Genomic DNA, 10,451 nt, shown 5'->3' on the forward strand with positions numbered 1-10,451 from the left:
ATACCTGTGAATCACACTTGGACCTTCTTACACTTCCCCCAAACAGAAGCTCGAGTCTTCCCAAAGGGAAGGAAGGGAAAAGGACCATGCTATGTCTATTTTTAAGGTGGGGGAAGTCTGCGAAGGGTCTAGGACTCGCTAAAGTTGCATATGCAGGGCTAGGTGATAGGCAGGCTTGATCCTTTCACAAGCCATCTCTGATGGCTAGGTGATCATGGAGACATACCCAGGCAGGAGACCCACTCGGAGGCTGAGTCAGATTTGTCAAGTCTAGCCTAACCTGGGTCAGTGTGAGGATGAGTACAATGGGGATGGGGGTGCTGATGTGTTTGCTCCAAGGCCACCCGGAGCCTGAATCATAGTAGGAACTCGAAGCCAGAAGTTTAAGGGTAAAGGGTGCCCATTGTCATTGTCCCAGGGCTATGACAGGTGGTGACTCCTGCCCAATCTGTTCCTGTCCCCAGGGTGAGTCCTGAGGTGGTGGGGGCTGGAGTGAGGGCCTTGCAAGTGCCTGGGAGAGCACAGAGCTCTTTCTGCCTCAGAGTCTTTATACAGGGGGCTACAGCTACCCCCAGAGGTTCCTAGGAGACCCCACATAGGCATCCAGGGCTTGTTCTAGGTGCCAAGGCAGAATGGGAATGCTAGAGCTATGCACTCCAGCCCCATCCAGGATGTTCCCACTAAAGGCAATGGGTCCAGCCAGAGACAGCACCTACCTGAGGCCCTGGCACAACTTTCTGGGTCGAGGGAGCTTACCAAGCAATGCTTTCTATCGGATCGTGGGCTGATGGGTCAAGGAAGGTGGTGGGTACACCCTTATGAACTCTAGCTAGTACAAGTGATAAGGCTGGGGAGAAGGGGTGCACTGAGGTGATGGGAAGACACTGGGGGCTAAGGAGAAGATGAAATTGCTCACAAGATCTGAGTTGCCTGGTCTGAAAGTGTGGTCCTGGCCCCCTGGCTCACATTCTAATCCATACCACCATGGTCCTTGTTAGGCAGACCCCTGCTCATCCTGTTTCCTAGCCTGTGGAGGAGTGGAGATGGGCCTAGCCCCTGGCTTCAAGTTGCACACCTGCCTTTCCCTCACCTTCATGTCAGCCAAAGCCTGGCGATGCACCCTAGGCTTCTGGCCCGCGCCAGGGGAGAAAGCTGGAAAAGTAGAGCCTAGGGCCCAAGTCTCTCCTGCTAGCGACGCCACCGCTTCGCGAGCGGACGCGGCCGCTTTAAGGCGCGGTGACCCCACGACACCCGCGGGCGGGGCGGGGACAGTGCGGGCGCCCGCGGCACCGGCGGAGGCTAACGTGAGGGAGGTAGTGCGCGGCGTCCAGCCCCACCATGCTGACCGCGCTCGCACCGCCAGCCCTGCCTGGGCTCCCAGGGCGCCTGCCTGAGGTCCCCGCCCGGCGCCAGGACTCCTCCGGTTCGTCAGGTTCCTACCACACGGCTCCGGGTTCTCCAGAGCCCCCGGACGTTGGGCCGGACGCGGAGTGCCGAGCGAATTGGCCCGGGGTGGCCCCTGCGCTGGGGGCGGGCGCGCAGCCTCGCCTGTCCGTCAGCGCCCAGAATAGCCGCCAGCAGCTCGGGACCAGCTCGGGTTTCCCGCGAGGCCCGGGCTCCGGCCCGCGGCCACCCCAGCCCCAGCTGCGCATGCTGCCGTCGGGGGAGATGGAAGTCATCTTCGGCGCCGGGGCCCTGTTCAGCCGCTCCGACGCGGCGGATAGCGAGGTGCAACAGCTCACCGCTCGAGCTTTCCGCAGCCTCTCTCCGCCCGGGCCCGCGACTCCTGCTCCAGCAACACCGACGCCTCAGGCCCCGAACGGTGGCTCCCGCTGGGCCACTTACCTGGAGCTGCGGCCCCGCGGGCCAAGTCCTGGGACCCCGGCGCAGTTCGAGTGTGTGGAGGTGGCGCTGGAGGAACGTGCCGAGCCCGCCAGACCCCGGACTGTGCCCAAGCGTCAAATTGAGCTGCGCCCCCGACGCCGGAGCCCCCCGCGGGAGGCGGGCGCGCCGCGCCCCCGACTGCTTCTGCGCACTGGCTCCCTGGATGAGTCGCTGGGCCGCCTGCAGGAAGCCGCGGGTCTAGTGCAGACAGCACTGGCCAGAAAACTAAGCCCTGCGGCCCCTGCCCGGAGCAGCGCCACCTTCGGGCCCACGGGGCGGCTGGAGTGTGCGACCCGGGAAACGGCCCGCAGTACCCGAAAGGTCCTGGAGGAGGCCAGGTCTCGGCCACCCCGCGTGCATCATAGTTCAGCCCCCGCCAGGGCACCACGGCCGTGGCCTAGCCTCCGAGAGCGCGCGATTCGGCGTGACAAGCCCGCGCCGGGGACCGAGCCGCTGGGTCCGGTTAGTTCCAGCATCTTCCTGCAGTCAGGGGAGAAGATTCAGGAGGCGCACAGTCAGGAACTCAAGACTCGGTTCCCGCGAGAGACTCTGGATCGAACCATCCTGAGAGAACCGTCTCCGCCTTTTGAGTCTAGGGACCCCCGGGAGGTTCCGAGTAAGGCTGGAAAACCTAGGAGCTCGTCCCCACTGTGGCAGGCTCCAAATGGGACCGTACGGGGTCCTCACTGCCCGTCCCCCCAGAATCTGCCTCCGTGGAATCGAGCTATTCAGAGAGTAAGTAGCCCGTCGTTTCCCGAGGCATCCTCTGCCTGGGGAGATCAGGATCCTGCTATCGAGGAAACTGTCAGCAGAAGAAGCCCTTCCCCACCGATCCGTTCTCAGTGGAATCAGGGTGTTGCCAGAACAAGAAGCCCATCCCCCGAAGCCCCTTCCCTGTGGGAGGTTCCGAAACCTGCAGTTGGGAATACCGCAGAAGGCAATAGGAGCCCGTCCCCGCCGGCCTTGTCCTCACTGGAGCCTCCAGATCGTACTAATGGGACGTGGAACCCATCTCCCCAAGAGACGTGGGATCCCACACTGCAGGGCTCATCGATAGTACCTACATCGGAAGCTCTAAATGGGATAGGGCAGGAGGAGCTGGCGCTGCCTAGACCGTCCGCCCCCAGGACCCCCGAGCTCACAGACGCGCAGAGTCCGTCCACGCGGGAGATGCGGAAACTTGCCTTCCGAGGCAGTCAGCCGTCGCCAGAAGTGGCTGCACCCGAGCTGCCCCTCAGTCGCCTCGTGGGCACCTTGGATGCCGATGTGCACCGGGAAGTCTCGGGCCCTGGAGAAGCAGCCTCGGGACGTCCGCGCGTGGCCATTCCACGGCCCCGCGACGTGCGCAAGATGGTGAAGACCACGTACGCGCCAAGCTTTCCTCCGGGAACACCAGGTTCGGGGCTGCCTGCGCCTCCCGCGGAACCCCGCGGAGAGGAGGGCGGCTCATCCAAGACACAAGAGTTCCAGGCGTTGGAGTCCCCAGCCCCAGCTCACTACACTTCTGTTTATCTGAAGGACTTTCTGCCAGTCGTGACGCACCCCTACGAGCCCCCAGAGCCGTCCCCCGACACAGTCCCCCGGGATGCTTCACAGCCCAACGGGGTCCTGAGGCGGAGAGCAGAGAACAGCACCGCAAAACCCTTCGCGCGCACTGAGATCCGCCTGCCTGGTGCACTGGCCTTGGGCCGCCGGCGGGAGGGACCTGGGGGAGTCCTGGTGCGCGGTTCTGGCGTAGAGAACCGGGATGCGGAGGTCCAGCGCCTGGTCCCTGACGGCCAGGGGCGGACCAGCCCTCTAGGAGGCGCTCGCACCTCACCCCAGCAGTCGCCCATAGGGCCAGCCGGGCCCCAACCATCCAGACCACCCTGTCCCAGCTCCCCTCAGGCGAACCCTAGCTTGAGCCCTGGGATAGCACCCAAATTGGAGACGCCTCGTGTGGCTCCAGAGACCGCGACTTCTGTCCAGTCGTCTCTCCCGCGGGAGCCCCAGGCGTCGGCAGGCAGAACGGCTCCGCCCCAGCCCCGCGCCGCGTCAGCGCCACCGATGGACCGGTCCCCAGAAGGCCCTTTCCAGGGGGCGCGGAAGCCACCTGGGACCGCGTATCCGGGGAAGGTCCTGGTGGACCCCGAGAGCGGCCGATACTACTTTGTGGAGGCGCCGCGACAGCCTCGGCTACGGCTGCTCTTCGACCCAGAGAGCGGGCAATATGTAGAGGTGCTGCTGCCGCCATCGCCCCCAGGGCCACCCCGCCGCGTCTACACCCCGCTGGCCCTGGGCTCCAGCCTCTACCCGCCCACCTATGGGCCTATCCCCAGCCTGTCGATGCCGCCATCCCCGGGCCCGCCGGCCTTCAGCGGCCCCCCACTACCCTGGGCCTCTGAGGCGGGGCACCTGGACGGGATGTATTATCTGCCAGTGAGTGGAACCCCCAGCCCCGCACCCCCTCTGCTCCTCTGTGCTCCACCCAACAGCTCAGGTTCAGCCCAGCCCGGCAAAGGGTCCTTGTTCCCAGTGTGAGGTCTGATCCCCCATGGTGTTGGGGCCTGTTGGTAGCCCTGGAGGTTCTGGCATCCAGTCCCCTGCCCTTCTTTCCTTCTATCACCTCTTTCTTTTACTCATCGCATCCAATCTTCAGACCGGAAGTTACCTTCAGAGAATGTATCTGAAACTTTGGGACTGATGGAGCTGGAATTCAGAAAGTGGCTGCCTACTTCCTCCCCCAACAAAATTGTATACTCCTTTCCCAAGCATTCCCAGAGTGTAGTGTGTTTGTGTGTGTGTAAAAGTGAGGGGTCTCAAGAGTTGTCCCCAGGAGCCAATTTGAGGGGCTGTTGGGGTTTGCTAGGGGCAACAAGAAATAGGAGCAGCAGAGGTCTGGGCTGCTCCCAGAGGTAGTGAGCTGTCTGTCCCTCCCTGAATGGTGGACCCAGCTGAGATGGAGCAGGCTAGTGAGCACTGGTGGGATGGAAGGAGAAGGACTCTGGCTAGCAACTTTGTTATTCTTTGGAAGAGGGTGTGAGCCTTGGCCTGGGAGGCTGTGTGGGAAAGTGGCCAGTGCAGCCCCTAGGCCAGGCAGGGTCTGAGAAGGAGAGCTGTTGAGACAGCAGGTGGAGGCAGAGCAGGGAAGTAATATGGAAGTGGTTATGGTTATGGACAGTCAGCCTGGGGATGGGGGTTGGGTGGGGAGGCAGCTGTAGTCTCCAACTGGGAGCCCCAACTCTCATCCTCCCCTTAACCTCAGCATCTGACTTGGCTTCTCTAAGCCCTCAGAGCTGAGCTGGCTCATCCTAGGGCCAGGAGTGGGGGCTTAAGCCATCCCCACCCAGAGTGGAAAGCAGATGAAGTGAATCATCAGGAAGGACTTACAGGCAGAACCTCTTGACCATTCTGGGTTCTGGGTGTAATGGAGGATGAGTTAAGGCTGGCAGTAAAAGGGATGCCCCTGGGGTCGGGATGAGGCGGGGACAGAGACATGGAGCCTCAACTGGTTCAACTGCCTCAGTAACAGTTGTGGCAACCATGCCCAGAGAGGGGGTGGCTCTGCAGGCTGGGCACAGCAAGGAAGGGCCTGTGTTCTAATTGCCCTGAGATTATAGGAGCCTCTGAGGAGGCCTGAGAGAGATGAATGGGGTAGGAGATGCTCTGCATGGGGGTCTGTGTGGAGTTCTGAGCTTGAATTGGCAGAAGCTTGTTGAACTGATAAGTGATGATGTGATGAGTTTGTGGAAGAAGAGTTCCCATTAGAAGCAGTTGTTGGGGACAGAGATGGATGCCTTACTTAGGTTCCAGGCCTCTGGGGGGTCTGGGTCCCTTGAAGTCTATCTGTCTGCCTCTCTGCCTTGGACTGGAAGCTGACCAGGAGAACTATGAGTCAGAATAACCTGAACATCTTCTTATGGCCACAGATGCTGGTTCTGATGACATGAAGGGCCCTGGGCTGCTCCTGGTCCCCTCACCTCATCCTGGTGTGCAATAAATCACTGACCCAATGAGCCATGATGGTCGGAATGACTGGTGTAACTTGTCTGATTTCTGATTTCCTATCACAACCCCTAACACCCCCCATAATGCTCTTCCATGCCTTGGTATGGCCCTCAGGCTCAGGGAAGGAGCCCATGTGTGTCTTTCATGTGCCGTGGCATCCTTGCCTCAGCAAACTTGCCTCCCAGGGAGGGAGCCCTAGGCTGGCAGCCATGCCTGTGACCTAATTCCTCCTGGTGGCTGAGTGGCCAGTGGCTTTGGGGTCAATCAGGTTTGGATTACAGTTTCAGTATGGCCCTTGTAGCTGTATGGTCTTGGATTTGTCACTTCTCTCTGAGCCTTCATGTGCTCATAAAAATGACACTAACCAAGTACCTCTTCCCCCAAGGTACTCAGGACAGTGCCCACTGAGTTGCCAGATCCCAGGACATGGGAGGTATCAGCTCCCATGTGTTCTTGCCCACGCTCAGCCCCCCTCCTTACATCATTGTTCCCTATCTGTGAAATGGAGTTGAGTTGGCTGAAGCAAGGATCCCACTAGAGGAGGTGCACACGTGGCATCTTCAGGGCCCTGGGGGAAGGGAGAGAGTGGGAGGAGTGAGGTGTTGGTTCCCCATTGGTTGGGTCAGGAGTTCCGGGGCGGCCCCCACTGCACACATACGCATGCACACCTGCACCCCAACCACAGCCCATGCTCACTGAGCCAGCTCCACAGACCATGAGGCTGTCACTGACACTGACACTGCTGCTGCTGGGAGCCTGGGGCATCCCAGGGGGCCTTGGAGACAGGGCTCCACTCACAGCCACTGCCCCGCAGCTGGACGATGAGGAGAAGTACTCAGCTCATATGCCTGCTCACCTGCGCTGTGATGCCTGCAGGGCGGTGGCCTACCAGGTGAGTACCTCCCCCCAGCAGTTCCCCTGACCCTATCCAGGCCCCTCTTGAAGACAGTCCCCTCCTTCTACCTCAGATTCTACTATTGGCTTTTGATTTCTTTTTCTTTCTTTTTTTTAAAATATTTATTTATATATGTGAGATCATGACCTGAGCCGAAATCAAAAGTGGGACGCTTAACTGACTGAACCACCCAGGCGCCCCTGGCCTTTGATTTCTAAACTCTCAATCCCAGGGTATCGAGTTAGATTCAGCCTTCCATGATATTTCCACCTTCACCTCACCTAAACCTCCATGCCTCAGTTTACCCATCTCTCTGCCCAACAGCAAGCAGATTATCTGGGACACCCATTCCACAATATCTTGAGACCCTAGGTAGTCATGAGCTTGTCCTCTTGGACTCTTTCTTTTCCAGGCTTATCCTCGGGTTGGGGCTCCTTCCCAAAATATGACCAGGGAGCACTGGTGTATATGTGCATGTGTGCATGTGGGTTGAGTACATGAATATATGAGTATGTGTGTATCTCGCGTTCATGCACAAGCCTGTCAAGCATGCCTGAATATCTCTATGGGGGGAGGGGAGCCTATGAGCACACGTGTCATTGAAGACTGGGCTCTGTTTTTTTTTTTTTTTTTTTTCTTTTTTCTTTCCTTCTTGTGGTTTAAGAAGAAGAATGGCTCTGTCAGCTAAGCATCGACTTTTGGTTTCAGTTCAGGTCATGATCTTGCATTTTCTGGGCTTGAGCCCCATGTCGGGCTCTGCACTGACAGTGCAGGAGTCTGCTTGGGATTCTTTCTCTCTCTTAAAAATAAATAAACTTAAAAAAATAAAATAAAATATCATGTGCTGATGGGCAGGTGTGCCCTGGGGAAGGAGGCCCAGTGCTCAGGCCTAACTTTCCACTTCAGAGTTTCCCACCCACCCCATTCCAGGGAAGTGGATCCTATCTCAGCAGACCCAGTCTCAGCTTTCCGAGCCTGTGGGAGGGCCATGAAGCCTGTTCACAGGAGTTTCCTGCTCAAAAGGCTTACCTCACTTTCTCCCGGAGACCCAGGCTCCTGTCTGCCCCTCTCCCACCATTGAGCAGTCCAAAAGTCCTGGCTCTCAGCCCCTCCTTGTTCTAGATGTGGCAACATTTGGCAAAGGCAGAGGCCAAGCTTCACACCCGGGACTCAGGAGGGCAGCAGGAGCTGAGTGAATCAGTATACACAGACATCCTGGACCAGAGCTGCTCCCAGACCTGGCAGGGGTGAGTCAAAAGTCTGGTCCCTACCACCCTCCCCCAGGGGAAGGGATGATGCGTAGAGGTTCTCATTCTCCCACTCACGCCAGACACACAATCCACTAGGGCTCTGGTCTAAGGTAGGGGGCTGGCTGTGAGGCAGTCTGAGCTCTGGAGCTAGGAGCAAGTAGAATGGTAGGTGGCCAGGATATATGGTTGCTGTGTGACCTTGGGCCAGGGGCTTTCCCTCTCTGGTCCTCAGTTTTCCATCAGGGAAGATCAGAATCTGGGCTCTGGCTTCAGCAAATGCCCAGTGTGCTCAGCTTCATGTGGGGATGGATCCCTTGCTGGCAGGGCTCCCACTAATGCTGTATCTCTCCTCCCCACTGCTTCCAGCTACGGGGTCCGAGAAGTGAACCAGGTGAAACGTCTCACGGGCCCAGGACTCAGCAAGGGGCCAGAGCCAAACATCAGCGTGATGATCACAGGGGGCCCCTGGCCCACCAGGTGATGGCAGGAATGGGGGGTGGAATGGAGACTTTGGAGACTTGATCAGCCCCCTGTGGGGCAGGCAAAGTCTGAGGCTCTTGCTGGGCTCCCGTAGGCTCTCCATGACATGTTTGCACTACCTGGGGGAGTTTGGAGAAGACCAGATCTACGAAGCCCACCAACAAGGCCGAGAGGCTCTGGAGGCGTTGCTGTGTGGAGGCCCCCAGGGGGCCTGCTCAGAGGAGGCACCTGTCACGAAGACAGAGCTCTAGTCCAACTGCTCCTTCCCCTTCCTGGTCAGCCCCTGAAGGGAGCTGGGCTTCCTCTGGATCTGTCCTACTCCTTTGTGCAGGCTGCCTGGAGGGCAGGGAGGCCATGCTTTTCTGTGCTGCCATGGCCACCACCCCCCTCCTCAGGCTTTAGAACACTGGGGCCTGGTGTGTGTGAGGCGAGGCCTTCCCTTCTGGACTCAAATAAAACCCAGTGACCTCCATTTCTTGATTTCTTCCCTCTGCAAAAGGTGCTCACGGGGCTGGAAAGTCAGACTTTGGTATTTCTGCTGAGGTTGTACCTAGAGAGGGCCAAATACACTTCCATACAGTTTTCCAGAGGTAGGTGAAACCTGTCATGGCTAGAAATGTGAGCAAGCTGTCAAAGGCATATGGAATCAGTTATATGAATGATAAAACCCAGATCCATCATGAGAGAAAAGGAAAACTCCATGAGCAGACTACCTGTGGACACGCCTACTTAGCACTCTGCTATCTGTGCCCCTCCCTGAACACTGGTCTAACTGGGTCTATGCCCAGCAGCTGTTCAGTTTCCGGACTCTACCTCTGACCCTAGCTGGCATGATTGAGCCCTAGGTGTCTGCCTGGGACTGGGGAGGGCAGGGTTCCTGGAACGTGCTGGATTCAGTATCTTGATTCTAAGTCCTGCTCTCCCCAGAAATTCTTCTGGCCTGAGAACTTTCCTTAGCAATGGAGGAAATGGTTCCACCTGGGCCCCACCTAAGTCTGGGAACCTGTGGACAGGCAGTGCTATACCTTGTAGTTTCTTTTGTGGGTGTCTCTCTGATCTGCTGAAGCCCTGGGAGGTGGACAGAACAGACACTCTAATCCCCAGTTGACAGACACCGAAACCAAGGCTTAGAAAATAAAGGAGGCTCAAACCAAGTCCAAGTTTGAGTAGTGACAGGGCTGGGAGGGGATTCAGATTTGGGGAATTCGGGGGGAAGTCATTGCTGGAGGAATAGGGGTGCCCCAGGCAGGACCTGACCCCTCCAGATTTTATGAGCTATACTGCAGCCTGGTCCCCTACATTCCATTACCTGGTCCCTATCTGCCTGAGGCCCCTCCTCCCTGGCCTTCACCCCAGGAGAGAACCCCTAGTCACCAGGAAGAGAGCCAGGGCCCAAGGAACCAGCTGAGCTGCCAGTGTATTGGGTGTGGAGATGGGATCCTATGACATGGATCTGTGTGGCCCTGTGATTACATGGAGTGATTTATTTATTTTTTTAAGTTTTTTTTTTCTTCTACTGTTTATTTATTCTTGAGACAGAGACAGAGTGCAAACAGGGGAGGGGCAGAGAGAGAGGGAGACACAGAATCTGAAACAGGCTCCAGGCTCTGAGCTGTCAGCACAGAGCCCGACGAGGGGCTAGAAACCACTGACTGTGAGATCATGACCTGAGCCGACGCTCAACTGACTGAGCCACCCAGGCGCCCCTACATGGAGTGATTTAGATACACTGCAGCACAGTCTGAGTGCAGTGGATCCATTTGTTTGTGTATCTGAAACCATGTACAACATATCTGCCTTGTTTCTGTGTGTGTGGCATGTGGCTGGGTTGAACTGAATGTCTGTGGGACTTGTGCACCTAAGTGTAAGGGGTGGAGCTCTGTCTCCATAGCCCCCTGGGGAGTACTGGGGTGGAGAGAGGCAGGTGGGGAGGAAAATGCTAAGAAGTTTGGAAG

General features: G+C 57.9%; 2 protein-coding genes and 1 long non-coding RNA gene across 3 annotated transcripts in view; 2 read left to right on the plus strand and 1 right to left on the minus strand.

Annotated features, from left to right (window-relative positions):
- LOC109252144 (uncharacterized) overlaps nt 1-10,451 on the minus strand; it is a 154,632-nt gene that overhangs the window by 53,437 nt on the left and 90,744 nt on the right. The gene's annotated exons all lie outside the window — the stretch shown is intronic.
- PROB1 (proline rich basic protein 1) lies at nt 1,258-5,895 on the plus strand. Its single transcript, XM_019424335.2, has one exon. The coding sequence runs from the start codon at nt 1,339-1,341 to the stop codon at nt 4,402-4,404; it is 3,066 nt and encodes a 1,021-aa protein (XP_019279880.2). The 5' UTR covers nt 1,258-1,338; the 3' UTR covers nt 4,405-5,895.
- On the plus strand, nt 6,162-8,968 carry MZB1 (marginal zone B and B1 cell specific protein). Its single transcript, XM_019424353.2, has 4 exons — nt 6,162-6,763; nt 7,889-8,013; nt 8,383-8,493; nt 8,591-8,968. Exons 1-4 carry the CDS (start codon nt 6,560-6,562, stop codon nt 8,745-8,747), a joined length of 597 nt encoding a protein of 198 aa, XP_019279898.1. The 5' UTR covers nt 6,162-6,559; the 3' UTR covers nt 8,748-8,968.

The sequence above is a fragment of the Panthera pardus genome, unplaced genomic scaffold, assembly GCF_024362965.1.
Source record: "Panthera pardus isolate Hobbes unplaced genomic scaffold, ASM2436296v1 HiC_scaffold_2, whole genome shotgun sequence".
Lineage (NCBI taxonomy): Eukaryota > Metazoa > Chordata > Mammalia > Carnivora > Felidae > Panthera > Panthera pardus.

Coding starts and splice junctions, on each gene's coding strand:
- MZB1 (XM_019424353.2), top strand. CDS start 6,560: ATGCTCACTGAGCCAGCTCCACAGACCATGAGGCTGTCACTGACACTG. Junction 6,764..7,888: donor GCAGGGCGGTGGCCTACCAG/GTGAGTACCTCC, acceptor TCCTTGTTCTAG/ATGTGGCAACATTTGGCAAA. Junction 8,494..8,590: donor GGGGGCCCCTGGCCCACCAG/GTGATGGCAGGA, acceptor GGGCTCCCGTAG/GCTCTCCATGACATGTTTGC.
- PROB1 (XM_019424335.2), top strand. CDS start 1,339: ATGCTGACCGCGCTCGCACCGCCAGCCCTGCCTGGGCTCCCAGGGCGC.